The sequence below is a fragment of the Hevea brasiliensis genome, chromosome 7 (genome assembly GCF_030052815.1).
Source record: "Hevea brasiliensis isolate MT/VB/25A 57/8 chromosome 7, ASM3005281v1, whole genome shotgun sequence".
Classification (NCBI taxonomy): Eukaryota; Viridiplantae; Streptophyta; class Magnoliopsida; order Malpighiales; family Euphorbiaceae; genus Hevea; species Hevea brasiliensis.
The window spans coordinates 3,395,292-3,413,451 of record NC_079499.1 but is presented as its reverse complement, the minus strand read 5'-3'; the positions used below and the strand labels follow the sequence as shown (position 1 = coordinate 3,413,451).

Below are 18,160 nucleotides of genomic sequence, written 5' to 3'. Positions count from 1 at the left end.
TATAATTTAAAAGTTGATAAGATTTTATATTATATTTTTAAATTGAGAGATTATAATATTACAATTAGATAAGTTGAAAAATAATCATCAAAATTATCAAAATTTACCCAATTTTATTAAGATGCTTAGCACAACAAAAACAAGTGACGTCTACCCTTCGTAATAATAGACGTCAATTAAATTTTACGATTCTTTTTTTTTGGGTTAGGCAAATTATTACCCATCTTTTCTTGTGACTTCCGTTGTCGTCCAATAAAGTGGGACCTTTTTGCTATGGAATATCTAATAATTATCATGATAATGAAGGGTCGAACACGCCTTCCTATTAATGAAACGAAGGTGAAGATATGCATATTTTAAGAATAAACTCTTGATAACACTTAATAAATTTCTAAGTAATTAAATATATTATATTTCTAAAATTTTCATAATAAATTAAAACCATCTTAATTTCTTAATAAATCGTTTGATTTATCTCTTTGAGCTGAGAGAGATGAGATGCTATGTCCATGGCAATACTGTCTAATATGTTGTACCTTCCATGATCATTTAAGTATATATGGACGTTTTTAATCTACTGCATGTTTCTGCAAGACAAAAACATTGTTTTGTGGTTTTTATTTATTTATTTATTTGGTTATCATCCAATAGAATGGGTCCTTGATGCATGCCTACGGGCTTTTGAAAGGATGACAGTGAAAGGAAGAAGAGACGAACATGGTGGTATATATCAGTAGGCCCTCCTCAGTCCTCACACGTGACAGACGGCTACACCGTGATTGATTTTGTCCTTGGTATGTGGATCCAAGATATCCGCTTCGTAGACCCGTACTTTGGGAACAGAGTGACAGTAGTAGAGCAGGTATGGGTACAAACTCTGGTGGCAAGAGACTGATTTTGTCACTTTGCCTCCATTGATCCCTTTCATCGTTCCTATCTCGATGTCCTGCTTCCACCCATTTACATTTTTAGTCGTGCGAACCACCGTATTGTGGCCTAGGACAGAGGTGGCGAAATCAATCAAATCTTCAGCAGAACCCACACAGCGTTTGGTCTCTCCGCGGCTAGGTGCTCTCTCGCATTCATTGAGAGCATCCAGAAGTATGGTCTCCATGCTAGAACTATAACTGGCATGGAATATTTCCTTGAGCTCGGAGATTTTGGAAGTAGAGAATGGCAATTTTGAGGTGATGGATCGAGGAAGAAATGACCTTTTGGGCATTTTGTCTCTAATATCAGGCATTGGCATCACAGTCCCTTTCTGCAACATTGATTCCCTGAAGAATTTGCCTGGCTCTACCCATTTCTTGACCAGATTGTCTCTGGCAGCTGGTAATGCTCGAGTGACGTTGTACTCGGCAAAAGTGACACCCTCTTTAGCATATTCCTTGAAATTTCTTAATCCGTCTCCCTCTCCATATGTACTGAACCCAACGGTACTCTTCCCCTCAGCTCCCTGACCGTAACCGGTGAAGTTGTCTCCGAAGGCAAAAGATTGCCCAAAATAACTGGTGAAATTGATCTTTTCTGCATTGGAATTCTTGGCATAAGATTTAAACGCATCAGTACCGACGCTGGAACGCTCACTGTAACCAGTGAAGCTTTCTATACCACCTTTTCCTCCATCCCCATAACTCTTGAAAGAGCTAGGAACTTGATTCCCTTCAAACCCATAAGACTTAAAAGTGTCATTACCTCCATTTTCGTTATTACCATAATTTGTGAAATTAGATTCAGCCAGATTCGTACTCTGATCATATTCCACGAACTCGTTCGGGGATCGATTCCCATTCTTCCCATAACTAATGAACCATTCAACGCCCAAGTTCGCATTCTCTACGTAAGTCGAGAATCTGTGAGCCCTGCTTTCACCATCATTGGCATACGAATTGAATCGGAGATTTTGGAAATTTACATTCTCATTGTACTTCTTGAAATCACCTTCGCCCCCGGTAGCGCCGGTGCCGTAGGTGTTGAAGTTGTCATCAGCAAGGTTTGCACCGTGAGCATAATGTGAAAACTCGTCTCTGCGATCCTGAGAGTTTCGGCTGTACCGGCGAAAGGTATCGATTGCGAAATTGTCGCCTTCTGAGTAGTTCTTAAACGATTCGAACCCATCGGCTCTACTCGTGCCGTAACTAGTAAAGTTCTGGTTGCGATAGATGGCAAAGCTGGAGTCTTTGTCATGGACATGTGTCTGACTGTCAAGATTGGATGACAAGTCGGGGAAGCACAAGAGGTTGGCAGAGGAACAGAAGGTGGAGAGGTGGGAAGAGAGGTCATTTTGAGCGGCAAGTTTGACAAAAGTAGCTGAGTTAACAGCGTTCAAAGGCGACGCCTTGGAAAGGATGAATGGAGTGTTATAAATAGCTTGTATGTTAGATAGTATAGAGAGAAATAATTCCTATATTGTTAAAATATAAGAAAGTGAAGGAATGACAAGAATGAAATATGTATAGAATTATATATATATAATTCAATATATATTATTCTATTATGGCACTTGATAAGTATATGTGTGAAATAAAATAATTATCATATTGTAATTTTCGTAAATAAATTACGAACAGATGTGTTTATTAACAAGTGGATGTGTCTGTTAATAAACAGACATGTCAATTCTATACAAACAGTCACAACTGTTTGTATAGGTGTCTGTTAATAAACAGACATGTCTATTCTATACAAAAAGTCATAACTATTTATATAGGTGTCTGTTAATAAACAGATATGTCTATATAAATAGTCACAACTATTTGTATAGGTATCTTTTAATAAACAGACATGTCTATTACATAAACAGTTGTATATATTGGAGATAAACAGATGTGTCTATCTAGTAAAGGTGCCATGACTTTTCATTCTTTATAAATATGGATGAGTTTTTAAATCCAGATATATATACTACTTCTACTTCTTCTTCTTTTCTTCTAGTCTCTCTAAATTCAGTTCACATAAAGAGTTCTTAAGAGAAATCTTCAAGAGTTGCTGTCTGCAGATTTCAGGCTTTGTTGTATCCTGGAGGTATATTGTCATAACCTTGCAGCAATCTAGTGGGGGCAATTAATACCTTAAAGATAGTGATTCATCACGCCTCAAAGCCTACTCTACACCCACTGCCACAACAATTTTAAGGTATTAATCGCAATAGAGTCTAAGGCTGTCTCCGTGATGAATCAAGAGTTCATGAAACTTGATTATTTTAAGGAAAAAAATTATGTTCACTGAGAAGGTGAAAGCAGATCAAGAAAAGAAGATGAATTGCCATGCCGAGATCATATTCTCAATAACTCATCAGATAGGCTATAAGATTTGTTTACCTCTATCAAGTCTCCAAAGGAAATATGGAATTCGTTAGAATTCGAATATAATACAGAAAAAAAAGGTATGGATAAATTTCTCATTATAAAATATTTTGAATTCTAAATACTTGATAATATGCCTGTTATGGATAAGTCCATGAGTTGCATATCTTTGTTTCAAAGTTTAAAGATTTGAAAGTGGTAGTTCCTAAATCATTGCAATTAGGAGGAATAATAGCACATCATACTTCTAGTTTGAATGATTATAGGAAGAAATTATTGTATGCTACATACGACTTCTCTCTTAAATAGCTTCAGAAATACATACATATTAAAAGTTTTTTTTTTATGTGATAATTTATTTTATGTTGATGACATGCTTATAATTAGAAGAAATGTAAGGTTATATTATGATGCTAAAGCTCATGGTAAATGTGTTAAAGAAGATAATAAGATTTATGTACATAAGTCGAAAAACACTTTTTATATGCATAAATCCTAATTCATATTGATTGTGTCTATCACTAACTAGGTGGGGATATTGTTAAAATATTAGTGATAGAAAAATTTGTCTCATTTCAAAAGAGTTATGTCTGTTTATTAAAAGATATCAAAATGAACTATTTATTACCGATAATTATATTTGTTTTAAAAGGTATAAGTGAATGGTTGTATCTGTTCTAAGAGGTATAAGTGAACAGATATAATTATACTAAGAGATACAAAAGTGAACAGTTGTATCTATTGTAAAAGGTATAAATGAACAGATGTAATTATTCTAAGAGATACAAAGTGAACGATCGTATCTGTTGTAAAAGGTATAAGAGAATAGATGTAATTGTTATAAGAGATACGAAGTGAACTGTTGTATCTATTCTAAAAGGTGTAAGTGAACAGATATAACTATTCTAATAGATACAAAGTGAATTATTGTATATGTTTGAAGAGATGCAAATGCTTTATAAATAGCAGTTTGGAACAAAAAAATCTATTAACTTTTCTTTTTTGTCTCTTCTCTTCATTTTTACCTACAATCAATATTCTTATTCTTTAATTTATTCTTGAAAGAATTTTAAAATTACTGTCTAGATTTATATTTTGGTTATTATCCTTGAGGGATCTGCCTAAACTACCTAGCTGTAACATAGTGGGGGTTTTACTCTTTGTTAATTTCATTATATTGAGGGAAGCGAATACTCTATATGATATTTATTGTAAATTGACTATAAATTTTTGTAGAATAATTACTCAAATTGAGTATACTAATGCTATTGATAGCTTAATATATGCTAGGTATTGCACTAGACCTGATATTGCTTTCGCAATATTTAAATTATCAAGTTATACTAGTAATATTAGTATGAAATACTGGAAAGAAATTTCAAGGGTTTTTGGATATTAAAAAAAAAAAAGAATTATAAACTATAGATTATTCTGTGATAAATTTCCAAATGTGCTAAAACCATATAAAGAGTTGTATCCATGCAAAGAGTTGTGTCCCTTGGCCAAAAGATGTAACTAAATGAAAAGATGCAATTCTTCTAAATAGTTACATGCATGAAGAGATGAACTAATTGGCCAAAAGGTTGGTACATTTTGAGTAGTAAATATAAGAGTCTTACAAGTCATTTATAAGAAGTGACAAAAGGACAAATGAGTATGCATTTGTGTGTGTGTGCAAGTTTAGCTTGGTTCTTTATTGTTGGATACTCTCATTTTAAATAAGTTATGGAGCAATTTATTTCTACAAATAAGGTACAAATCTAGACTGTCATGTTATAAACATGTGATTATATGGTTGACTAGTGAAACAAATATGGTGGAGATCATAGGGTTATATAAATGCCAATTGGATATGTAGTACTAAGGATAATAAGTCAACCTTTGGTTGGGTGTCCACTTTAGGTGGAGGTTTTGTTTCTTGGGCATTAAAGAAACAAACTTGTATAACTCATTCTACGATAGAATCCGAATTTATAATTGGCGAATGTTGGTAAAGAAGTAGAATGGCTGAGAAATTTGTTATCAGATATTAAGTTGTGGCCACAACTTGTGCTATCTATTTCTTTATATTGTGATAGTCAAATCACGATGGTTAAAGCTTATAGTAAAATATACAATTGAAAGTATATACATATAAGCTTAAGACATGAAAATGTAAGACAATTAGTCTCTAATGGTGTTATTACCATGTTATGTTAAATCCTATAATAATCTAGCAAATCCTTTAATAAAATGGCTCTCGAGAGTTATGATCATAAGTACATGTGCTGATTAGGATTTAGAATATTCCATTAAATTTACCACTGATGGGAACCCTACTTTATAGTATTATTACTAAATAAAATTTAAAGGGTAATAACAAGTCATTAGTAAATATTGTAATTAAGTACTTAGTGTACTAAGTTAATGGAATGAGGATGAGTATTTATACTCTTAATGAAGTTTAAAATTATTACAAAGGAAACTTCACCTATATGAACATAGGAAGTGGTGCAGCTTCAACAAAAGTAAGAAAAACTTTTGTAAATGTTCATGAAAACAGGAGATAGCACAAGGCCATATTCATGCTAAAAATTTTGTGAACTTTTAAGTCGAACTAATTGATTCATGTGTGTAGTATTTCTGGTTCTATTTAATAGGAATCTAGGTTTAAGCTAAGGCCACCATGATTTCTTTAGAACTTTGAAATACTTACACTAAGGAAAAGTTTAAATCGAAAGATACTTTTCATTATGCATGAAACAATAGGATCTAACAATACAAGCTAAGTGGGGGATTGTTATAAATAGCTTGTATGTTAGATAGTATAGAGAGAAATAATTCCTATATTGTTAAAATATAAGAAAGTGAAGGAATGACAAGAATGAAATATGTATAGAATTATATATATATAATTCAATATATATTATTCTATTATGGCACTTGATAAGTATATGTGTGAAATAAAATAATTATCATATTGTAATTTTCGTAAATAAATTACGAACAGATGTGTTTATTAACAAGTGGATGTGTCTGTTAATAAACAGACATGTCAATTCTATACAAACAGTCACAACTGTTTGTATAGGTGTCTGTTAATAAACAGACATGTCTATTCTATACAAAAAGTCATAACTATTTATATAGGTGTCTGTTAATAAACAGATATGTCTATATAAATAGTCACAACTATTTGTATAGGTATCTTTTAATAAACAGACATGTCTATTACATAAACAGTTGTATATATTGGAGATAAACAGATGTGTCTATCTAGTAAAGGTGCCATGACTTTTCATTCTTTATAAATATGGATGAGTTTTTAAATCCAGATATATATACTACTTCTACTTCTTCTTCTTTTCTTCTAGTCTCTCTAAATTCAGTTCACATAAAGAGTTCTTAAGAGAAATCTTCAGGAGTTGCTGTCTGCAGATTTCAGGCTTTGTTGTATCCTGGAGGTATATTGTCATAACCTTGCAGCAATCTAGTGGGGGCAATTAATACCTTAAAGATAGTGATTCATCACGCCTCAAAGCCTACTCTACACCCACTGCCACAACATGGAGAAACTGGCAACTTCTTGTTTATCTGCTTGCTCCAATATCGCATCAAAGATGCTTTTTGCGTGAATGGGTTCTCCCTGGCTGATGACTCTTTAGCACTGGCAAAATTCACCTGGAAAGAAAGAAAAAATCATTAGCTATTCAAATTTCAGAGAACACACTCGATATAGGAAAGATTATTATTATTATTATTATTATTATTATTATTATTTCCCTTACATTGGAGGATGAAAGAAAGAAGAGAGACAGGCACAGGAGGAGAAACACCAGCAATTGAATTTCCATTTTTCTGGAGAAGTGGGAATGCATATTGGGGGTTTGATTTGGAATATATAGATAAACCAAAGTTGGGATAAATTTCTCTCCTGATAGAATAAATACTTATATAATCATATTAAATCAAATTCAACTAAAAATTTCTCTCTGATGTAGGAGTGAAGAAGTCTATATGAAAGTAAATTATTTAAAATTAAATTTTAAATAAATAAATATTTAGTTAAAACATGTTTAAAAATAACTCTATTTATTAAAATGATTAAAATGGATATATAATTAAATGTTGTGACTATTAAAAGGAGAACAATATTAATATTTTTAAAAATCATTAGGATAATTAATATATTCTTTTATTTGATCAAAAAAGTTACACACCCTTATAAGCAAGGGTATGTTTAATAGATGATTAAAAAATAAAGAATTAAATATTACCTTGTAAGTATAATATTTAAGAAGAAAGGTAATTATTAACTTCAACAAGAACTTTAATATTCAACCTTCTTAAAAGATATAAATATTAATAAGATGAAAAGTACTTAAACAATATTAATGAGAGTTAAAATTATAAGAATAACGATTACCGCTTATTAATTTCGTACCAATTACTTTCTAAGTATATTTTATTTATGATTTAACTTATTTTAATTATTTTTTAACTTATAAGTTAAATTAAATACTAATATAGTTATAACTTTTTTTTACTTGTGAGTAAATTTGATAAACTTATAAATTAAATTAAACACTCTCTATATTTTCTCAAAAAATAATTAGTCTCTCCATTTATTTTTATTTGTGGCATTTGAGTGTTTTTTTATCCAAAATTATCTATTTGTTGCACTTAAAAAACCAATGAGTATTAACTATTTTTTTTCTAATTTTTCTCTTTATCTCTACTAAATACAATAAATACTTATGTAATTGATTTATTGCTTTTTTTTTTTCAAAATTTCATTTTTATTAAAAATATTAAGTTATTTTTAATATTTAAAAATATGCCTATTTGAACTAAGCAATTATAATTCATGTTTTAATTAAATTAGGATTAAAATTATAATTTTATTTTTTTAAATCAAATTTAAATAATAGTGATAAAGTTGAAATTTAAATTTAGTGGTAGAATCATAAATAATTCAAAAGCTTAAAAGGGAATCTATTAGTAGTAAAATGTTAATTTTTAATTATTAATTTATAAACTTGTTATTGCACATCGAAAGGATTTCTTTTTTAAAAAAATCAAGGTATTAAATAAGAAAGTTGATGAATTAAGCATGCATAAATTAGTAATTCCAAGAACTTAAAGTGGTTGTCGGTGATTATAATTTGGCAAGTTGGCCTTGGATGATCGAGAGAATTTAAAGCATTGATAGTAAGCATGAACTATGGTCACTCATGCTTGAGTGGCATGCATTGCTTCTGAGTTGTGATTTATTATTTTTCTAACATCTACCAATCTTCTGTACGAATCTTTCAACAGTTCTCGTGATGCTTGAACATATGCTCACCCTCCCAAATTTTTTTTATTATTATATTAAAATATTATCTAATTTAAAATTTTAATTTATAAATAAGAATTTAAAAATGGAAACTTTATATGAAGTTGAAGTATAGGCATATATAATTGATTAAAAGCAGTGTTATTAAATTTGATTTGAAGGTTAACCCGACAGAGAATATTGAAAGGTTAATGGTTTAATCAGCAACTAATTGATTATTAAAAAATTAATTAAATATATATAAATTAATTAAATATAATGTTAATTAATATAAATAAATATAATTAATTAAAATTTAATTATTTAAAATAAAATTTTATTATTTATTAAATTATATTTACATAAATTTTAATAATATTTTGAAATTTTATAAAAAAATAAAATAATATAATACATAAAAAATTTCTATAAATTTTATAATTTTATTTTTCATATTCATGAAATATTAGGTATATATAAAAAAAATAAGTATATTGAAATAGAAAATATATTACTGAGTTCAAAAACTTTTTTAATGAGGTTTTGAGTTTTCTCTTCATACTAATATTAAAAAAATTAATTTTATTGACTAATTGAATCAATCAAGTCATATTAGGTGACTTTTTTGTCATATTAGGTGACTTTTTTATTTAATTCCATTACAAACTCAAATAAATTTAAAGATCAATTTACCAATTTAACTAATCAATTCAGTTTGAGTCAAATTTAATAACTATAATTACAAGTCAAACTCCATATAACATTTATTAATTAAAAATTATATAATATAAATTTTATATTTAGTTAATAATATATAATTTAATTCCAATTAAATCTTAAACTTTGAACTTGTATTTTATTTATTTATTTATTTTACTTCTTTCATTCTTTATCAGATCAGCCGAATATGAAAATTCAATAGGATTAGTCAGAATATCCATGTTACACTTAATCTGGACCTCCATCTCACGTGTGTACGCTTTTTAATCAAGATTTCGTACTATAGATCACGTGATAAACACACGGTTTTTCATGTGATCAATCTATAAATACAAATTAAATATGTAGGAAAACTAATTTGCAGGGTAATTAAAGCATTATTCGACTGATAAGGTAATATATTAATTAATATTTTCTACATGTTTTCCACATTTGAAGCTGCTGACGTCCTCCTTTAATTAATTATTAACACTTGGATTATCTACATTAATAATGATTATAAATTATCGAGGTGCTTAATTAACCTCAAATACTATCACATATTCACATGCGGGATCGTTTCTTTCAAAATTCTTTTAGATTGGTTATCAACAAATCTAAACTAATATTAGAGACCACACCAAAGTGATGCTTTAAATCCATGTAATTGGAGACAACTGAAGGCCTTTAAATCCATGTAATTGGAGACAACTGAAGGCTTACTCTGGACATTTTAGAATGAGAAATGCTTCATTTCTCTAATTTCCTGTTAAAAATATATAATTATAATTACGATATAGCTGATAATCAGGAATTGAAAGAGTGATTGTGAGAGCAGAGAAAAATCAATCAACCTAATCATACCTAAAGTCAAACACTATTCTTAGACATAATTATTTCTTTAAAAAATGTTACTAACTCAGCAAAAGCAAGTAAAATTCTACAGCTATATACCATGAGCGAAGCTTGCAGAGGACAACACATTAAATCAGCTATTTGTTTTTAGTTTAAACCTTAATCAAACCCCACCACCAACAGACACTAGTGCCATCGGCTAGAGTTAAACTTGGTTTCCTAAGCTTTCCATTAAGAAAGAGACAGAGATAGAGGAGGCAGGGCAGCTGGGCAAAAGTAAAAATGGAGGACAGCAACAAAGAGGGGGAAAAATGCTAGAATGGCCTCGTTATATAGATAACAAAACAGCGAATTGGCATAAATATTGCAATTTGTAACAGAATTGAGTGTTAGCTTTTCACCATAAAGACTAGAATTAAAAACCATCCTGCCCTACAGAAATTTGATTACTGTTTGGAAGTCAAACAAATCATCCACAGCCAGGCAAACAAAGCATGCCAAGCATATGCAACCAAGAGAGAACTTAACTGGGTTTTCCTCTTTTCCTACAATAAACAAGAGTATAGTTGGAAATCTGGACCTGTCATATTATTGTTGTTGTCCAATAGTTCAAAAAACAGGTTGCTACAAGTCAAGACCACAGATAGTTGTTTTATGCTTGTTTCATCAACTCAATTTTCACTATTGGACAACAATAAAAAATTGTATACCATCTATCAAATTCTTAAAATTAAGGCATAAAAATAAGATCTAATGATGGTAATTATGTAAAAACATTAAGCATGAACCATAATAACAGAGTACAGCAACATAGACTTGGTAGAAATTTATATCTGTGATCACATAGTGCTAGTTCAGTTACTGTCCAAAAATATAGATAGGTAGCAAGCAAACCAAACCAAGTTTCCAAAGGCAGCTGCTTTAACTTATCGATTTTTACAGCCTTGACCATCTGTTTGGAAGCCCAATCAAAGGGTTGTGCTGGATCGGCCACAAGGTAAAAGCAACTAGTACGCAAGCTTGCAGATTTCTTCTTTCTAAAAGTGAACTTTTCATAGGCATTTTTGGACAACACATGCCCAGTAACAGTAATTTGCTTTGTTGGAGTTGTTTTTATTCTCAGATCACCATCTAGTAAGCGGGCAACACTGCACAGAGAAGTCAATCTTCAACAACATTCACGAGTTCATATTCAATCAGTGATAGGTTGTTATCCTCCTTCACAGTGAAACTGGCAGGTTCAGTTACTTCAACACGTCCCCACTTGTCCACAGCAAGTCTCATTGATCCTTTAAACATGTCAATCTTTGCATTGCGAAGGGTTACAGTACTTCCCTCTTTCATCAAGTCCACTAATAAGGATAAAGAATAAAAATGTTAAGAAACCCCTCTAAACTAGGGAAATCTTAAAACAACTACATAACTTACGGAGGATAATTCACTTTTCAAGATGTCAAGATGCAAATAATAACATTACTCATGCTTGGACTGTTGCACTTGCACATGTAGATGTTATATTTTCATTTCCCTTTCAACATTCATTACAAAAATAGGACTTTTTATGCCTGCCAATAAGATGAAAAAACTCCTCCAAGCATCAATTCCAGTATTTTAGGCACATCAAATCAATTCAAGCAGCCATATCAACAATTCCAGAAAGATTACAACCAATGAAACTCCAACATCAGTAGCAATGAGTCTATGACTATTCTTGCTCCCAATCAATCCATATACACAGATTCCGAGAATATAAACCATTCAAGAATTTCTTCCTATTACACTTCATTTTATCAAAAAGCATTAACATCCTAGTGTTTTGTCCATTTGATATCAGGTAAAATTTTATCCCAGTACAAAAAATTATTAAAACATATTGTGTATGAACCATCTACGAGTACCAACTACAACTTAGTTTTATTACAGCATTCTAGTAGTGGTAGTCCCATGAGGGCAAATCACTCTGACTGAGGGGGAAAATAGAAACTTGCTGAAAAAAGCTTGAGCTTATGCCAATTGCAATGCCATAATGTAACCAAAACTACAAGAAGCCTTTCAAACAAATTTATATTTAAATGTTCATAGATAAAAATGCAATGAGTGATGGCCTAACCACCACCACCAATCAAAGAACTAAAAGCACACATACTTGTTGGAGAGAGCCAAGACCAATATGCTAAATATCATAATTGCCATTCACATAACATTTCATTACTTAACGTACACAAACCTCAATAGAGACTCAAAGAAAAAAAAAAAAAAAAGAAAATACCTTGATCATTTCTAGCGGTAAAGATAATCATTCCTGTTTCATCTCCTACCAAACATTCCGCAATACGCATCTGGCGTACTTGAGGACCATCAGGACGACCCTTCTGCAAGACCATCTTTGTACTAACAACCTTCACAGTGAGAGTATGTCCACTAGTTCCTGGGCGGAGCTGGTCAATCTTGGTGAATACAGGCTTCCGCAATCCTGTTTTTGACTCAGCCATTTTGACAAAACCTATAGAAGCAAGAGAAACAAAATGATTAACTTAACAAAGTGGGAGATTAAAGTATAAATTCCCCCAAGTCCATAAAAAATAGCAGGATGCACAACAAAGAATGAGAGAAATGTTAAGAATTCATCCAGCAAAACAAAAATTGAACCTCTCAAAAAAATAGAGAAGAAATTATTTGGTTGGCAATCAAGTATGCTAGTCCAAGCGGACTAAATCTATAAGAAACCAATTCGTCTCCAGCAATGTTACACTTATCAAATTACTGAACCTTCCGCAACAAACAGTGGTCAATGGAAACCAACTCAGCTCAAAAACTATAACACAGTAAAATCATAAGGCTAACATTTGCAATGAATAGTTCACACCCAAAATACATCACAAGCAACCCACCCCCTTGAAGGCGATTGAAACCAAAATGCATAGCAAATACTAATATCTAGCCATCGAACCAGGATAAATGATCATCTAAAGAGTAAAACAAACATAAATGTATTTGGGATCAAAAAATAAAAGCAGAAAAACATATAATTCACAAATTTCACTCCAATAATACAAATTTGCATGGTAAACCATCGCCATTTATCTCTGTAACAAAATAAACCCCAAATTTCATAACTCAGGAAACAGATCAACAAGGACAATAACGCATCTACGACCAGAACAAAGCAACATCACAGAGTAAAACTCTACATTTGAACTAGTTAGGGTTAAGAAACTAATCAATAATAACTATAAATAAAATCTCGATAAATCAACAAATAATTAAGCGACAGGAGAATGAAGAAGAGGAAGTCAGGCCTTGGGATCACCTCTTGGAAGCAGATTGGAATTGAAGAGGATGGGAGATAAGAGATCTGATTGAGAGAGAAGAAAAGTGGCCGTCACGTCAGGTCGGCTCCAGAACTAGAAGTGAACTGCTTTAAGTAGAGACTGAATAGGGACCGTTTGATCTTTAATTGGGGGCAACGAGTGATCTAACTCCACGTGACTTCCCCTTGGAAGAAGGATCGTTGTTTGGTTTTTCTTTTACTCTTGTTCTTCAAGCTCATATGGGTTTATCCTCCTCTAGATTAGTGGAGATTTTCTCTCGGTTATATGGATAAGGGTCAACTTTTAAATGGATAAAAATATTTTATTTAATATAATTATTTTATTTAATTATTGTAAAAATATTAATTAATTAATATAAATTTTAATTAAATAAAATTTAAAAGTATTAATTTAATAGAAAATTGATATACTAATATTATAAATATGTTAATTATATTTATAGAATATAATTAAATTATTAGATTAATATAAAAAATAATTAGATTATTAATAAAAAATTAAATAAAATTAAAAATTCAAATTAATTAACATATCTTCCATAAAAAATTATTAAAAAAGATAAGATTAAAAATTATAATTGAATTTAACATTTTTTCATCATCCCTTCTACTTTAGTTTTTTTTTTTAATTATTTTTAATAAATGTTATAATAATTTATTTAGAAACCTAATACAATAAGAATTTTATAATCAATAATTTTTAATTCTTATTTTACTTAAAATATATTTTTTAAATAATAAAAAAATATAATTATAAATAAATTTAAAAATTAAAAGTATTTTTGACAATTTCATTATTCTCCTTCTCACTTTTATATATATATATATATATATATATATATATATATATATATATATATATATTATAGGCATTATAGATAATAATTAATTTGCTCTAATATCTTATAAAGTAATTTATTTAATAAATTAATAAGTTGTTTTTAATATATAGGTGAATAAAATGAATATATTATATATATATGATAAATTAATTAGATATTTATAATATAAAATTTGTGATTTTGATAATTTATAATTATTACTTCCGATAAATTTATATTATAAAAAATAATAAAATAATTAAAAAAATGATCATGCAAGTATTAATGATAAAATAATTTAATATAATAAAATTCTTATCAAAAAGTTAGAGAGAGTATAAATAAGTTAGTATATAGCTTATATTTAATAAATCTAAATTAATTATTTTAACACATCACTAATAATTTTTATGTAAATAGATTTTTTATTTTTTGATTGTAATTTTTTTATTAATAAAAATAATATTATATAAGTCATAAATTTTATTTTAATTTTTATAATTTTTTATTAAATAATTACTTAATCCGACTAAAAAATATAAATTTTGTAAATAATGACTAAAAATAATCTATATCTAAAATTTTCTTAATTCTATTTTGTCAAAATCAATATATTATTAATTGAGCTAATAAAAAAATAAAATTTAGAATATTTTAGTAACTCAAATAAGAAAAATTTAGATTATTATTTTGACAAATGCCAAAAATTATATTATAATTTTTTTTAATATTACAATATAAATTTTTAATAGCAATAATTACTCCAATACCAATTCATAGTAATACTTAAAAAATTATTGAAATTCATTAAAAAATTTTTAATTAAAATAGTTAATTAGAAATGAAAAATAAAAAAATATCATAGTTATAAGAAATTATCTTTACTTTGACATCCCTCATAGAAAATTAATGATTTCATTATAACAACGTTACACTAATCAAATCTAATTAATATATATATATATATATATATATATATATATATATATATATATATATATATTTAAATTGAAATTATTTCAATCATTTTAATTTTTATGATTTATTAGATTTTCAATTTTAATGATTTCAATTAATTTTAGCAATAAACTTAATTTATTTTATTTTATAATTTGGAGATTTAAAAAATATTATTTCTTTTTCACGTGTTTAGTAATGTTTAAAAATTATTATTTTGTCATAATAAGAATAGTCTCCACCTACTTCATTTGAGAAATTTTATTTTCATAATTTTGAAATAATATAATTTTGACATACATTAAAGGTGAAGAATTTAATGAATTCAAATAACATACATAAATATAATAGATTTTTCAATTAAAGTTTAAGATTTAAATTATTGTCTTCATCCAAAAATAGGTTTCTCATTTTTTCACATAATTTATATTATATATAAATATGGGAAGGAGATATATTGATTTTGCCAAAAATATTATTTTTTTTAAATTAATTATAACTATATTTTTATTATTTTAATTAATTTTAATATTTATATAAATTTAAAATTCTTAATTCTACTTATACTTAACTTTAATCAAATATAAGATTTTATAATAAGTTATTAATTAAGACAAGAAAATAATATATGAAAAATAAAAAATTAAAATTAATTTATAATCTATATAATATATCAACATTGAAAGTTGAAACCTTGGGTTGACCTAAAATAATGAATGACTAAATTTAATTGGTTATATTATTTAAAATATAAATGAAAAATGGATAAAACATATATGAAAATCACTTTATTTAAATTTAATTATTATTTTAATAACTTATCCTAGTTCTCTTAATATATATTATCAAATATATTCACAATTTTATAATAAGTAATTCCACATAATTCTTAAATTTTTCCTATTTATATAAAACATCATATATATATATATAAAGAAAAGAGGAGAGAATGTCATTGATGAATAGTAACATATAATTCATTAACAATAAAATACAAAGGGCTTCTTGAAAAAAATAAAAAAGCCTTTCATAATCATAATAAAAAAAAATTTATGTGTCTTACTATCAAAACTTAATTAATTATCACAATTATAATTAAATAAATTAAATTGAATTTAAAAAAATAACGATAAATTATAATATGATATCTAAAATTTTATTTGATTGGTAAAATAGTTCGCTAATTTAAATTTTATATTTAAATATTTTTATTTATAATATAAAATATATTTTATATTTATTTTTAATTAAAATTTTATATAAAAAATATTTAACACAATAAATAATTTAAAAATTACATAATAATAAAATAATCACAATACAATATAAGCGGCAAAAATCACATAAAATAAAAAAAGATATATGAGATTTGTTATTATTAAATAATTAATTATCATAATATAATTATTTATGTGTACACTAAGGATGAAATTAAAAGACTGAATAAATGAAATTGCAAAACATTAAAATAAGAATGTCATGATGAATCCTGACAAAATATAGCAACAATAAAATACATAATTACAGGACTATTAACCATTTTTCGGTTGTCCATTTGAATTAATCAATCACTGCGGCATCGATGGATGGATGAACATCCACGATTGTAAGTATTAGCTTGTTGACGAGGCTGTTCTTTATTAGGTTGACATCCTGGAAGTTTATTTCCGGATGCAATACAAGGGTCGATGACTCCTGGATCCAGGTACTTGATTGCCTCCACCTGATGATGATTGAGCACAATCAGATTAATCAGAACAAAGCCCAACAAAAATGACTTCATGTTAAATAAACCCATTTGTGATGATATATGTTTGTGTTATAATGTTATTATATATTTGATTCAATTAAGTTGCAAACTTAAATAGGTTTCAATGTGACTGTAAATTTAGGAATTTTTGAATAAAACATTATTACCCAACAGATGTGTGATTCACTTACATTTTGTATTCATAGTCCAATAATTTATAATTCATATACACCTTACATTCATGCTCATAGTTTTCCAACTTTAGCACCACTTGACTCATTCCTTTCAATTACTAAATATGTATATATATATATATATATATATATATATATTCTTCAAAGAAATATGGATTACTTAACCATAGTTTATATTCTTTGTATCATTAGCAAAGACCCTCAAAGCATCACTCTGCAATTGGCATACACAAAATCCATATATAAATGAATAAACAAGGATTAAGATATGGATGTTTAATCTATCTCGGTTGACTCGTATATTAATTCAAGTTTTAAGCTAGGGGGATTGATAATTACCTTACGCCCTCAGCTATCACTTGGAATCACTTCAATGGCTTTATATGAACTGTATTTTGATCAATCTTCTGCTGATTGGCAGTTTTGGCATAGAAGGAAGAGACTTCAATGGCTATCATTTAGTTTTGATAATTAAAATAATTATTATGAAATTTAATCATAAATACTTATTAATTGATTATTAGAAATATAAATGTTATGAGATTTATTTCTTAAAAGAACTTATATAAGTTTATTTTTCTTAAAAAATAAAATTTTATAATTTATAAAATAATATTTTACTAAAAATAAATACTTTAGAAGTCAAAAATAAATAAAATTTTCATATGTAGATATAATCTTTAATTTTTATATATATGATCAAAAGAGAAAATTTTAATTTGGGGATCGCCATGGCCCCTTAAGTCTCCAAAGGGCTTCGAACCTTGGCATCTCATATAAGTTTTGAGCCGTAATTGGATCAAACTTGTTAGTTTTAGTTTTGAGCCATAATTGATGAAACATATATAAGAGAATATTTCTTGATGCATGATATTTATGGATGATATAATTCTATAAATGAGATCCGAGAATGATTTAATAGAAAGCTAAAACTTTATAGAAATACTCTAGA

The 18,160-nt window shown here is 27.9% G+C and overlaps 2 protein-coding genes across 3 annotated transcripts; both read right to left on the bottom strand.

The window, feature by feature from the left end:
• Window positions 1-751: 751 nt before the first annotated feature.
• Window positions 752-7,188, bottom strand: LOC131181624 (polygalacturonase 1 beta-like protein 3). The gene is made up of 3 exons (XM_058150482.1): window positions 7,073-7,188; window positions 6,851-6,965; window positions 752-2,370 (listed from the first exon to the last, which is right to left on the bottom strand). The coding sequence occupies exons 1-3, from the start codon at window positions 7,160-7,162 to the stop codon at window positions 752-754; spliced, it is 1,824 nt and encodes a 607-aa protein (XP_058006465.1). The 5' UTR covers window positions 7,163-7,188.
• Window positions 7,189-10,909: 3,721 nt separating this feature from the next.
• Window positions 10,910-13,629, bottom strand: LOC110639027 (uncharacterized protein At4g28440). 2 transcript variants are annotated; one of them, XM_021789792.2, is made up of 3 exons: window positions 13,466-13,629; window positions 12,425-12,658; window positions 10,910-11,507 (listed from the first exon to the last, which is right to left on the bottom strand). In XM_021789792.2, the coding sequence occupies exons 2-3, from the start codon at window positions 12,645-12,647 to the stop codon at window positions 11,317-11,319; spliced, it is 414 nt and encodes a 137-aa protein (XP_021645484.2). In that variant the 5' UTR covers window positions 12,648-12,658; window positions 13,466-13,629; the 3' UTR covers window positions 10,910-11,316. The 2 variants fall into 2 exon arrangements, with proteins under 2 accessions (XP_021645484.2, XP_058005721.1); XM_058149738.1 differs by having other exon boundaries at window positions 13,455-13,479.
• Window positions 13,630-18,160: the final 4,531 nt, after the last annotated feature.

Coding starts and splice junctions, on each gene's coding strand:
- LOC131181624 (XM_058150482.1), bottom strand. CDS start 7,162: ATGCATTCCCACTTCTCCAGAAAAATGGAAATTCAATTGCTGGTGTTT. Junction 6,966..7,072: donor TCTTTCTTTCATCCTCCAAT/GTAAGGGAAATA, acceptor CTTTCTTTCCAG/GTGAATTTTGCCAGTGCTAA. Junction 2,371..6,850: donor GAAGTTGCCAGTTTCTCCAT/GTTGTGGCAGTG, acceptor CTAACATACAAG/CTATTTATAACACTCCATTC.
- LOC110639027 (XM_021789792.2), bottom strand. CDS start 12,647: ATGGCTGAGTCAAAAACAGGATTGCGGAAGCCTGTATTCACCAAGATT. Junction 11,508..12,424: donor TACCGCTAGAAATGATCAAG/GTATTTTCTTTT, acceptor TATCCTTATTAG/TGGACTTGATGAAAGAGGGA.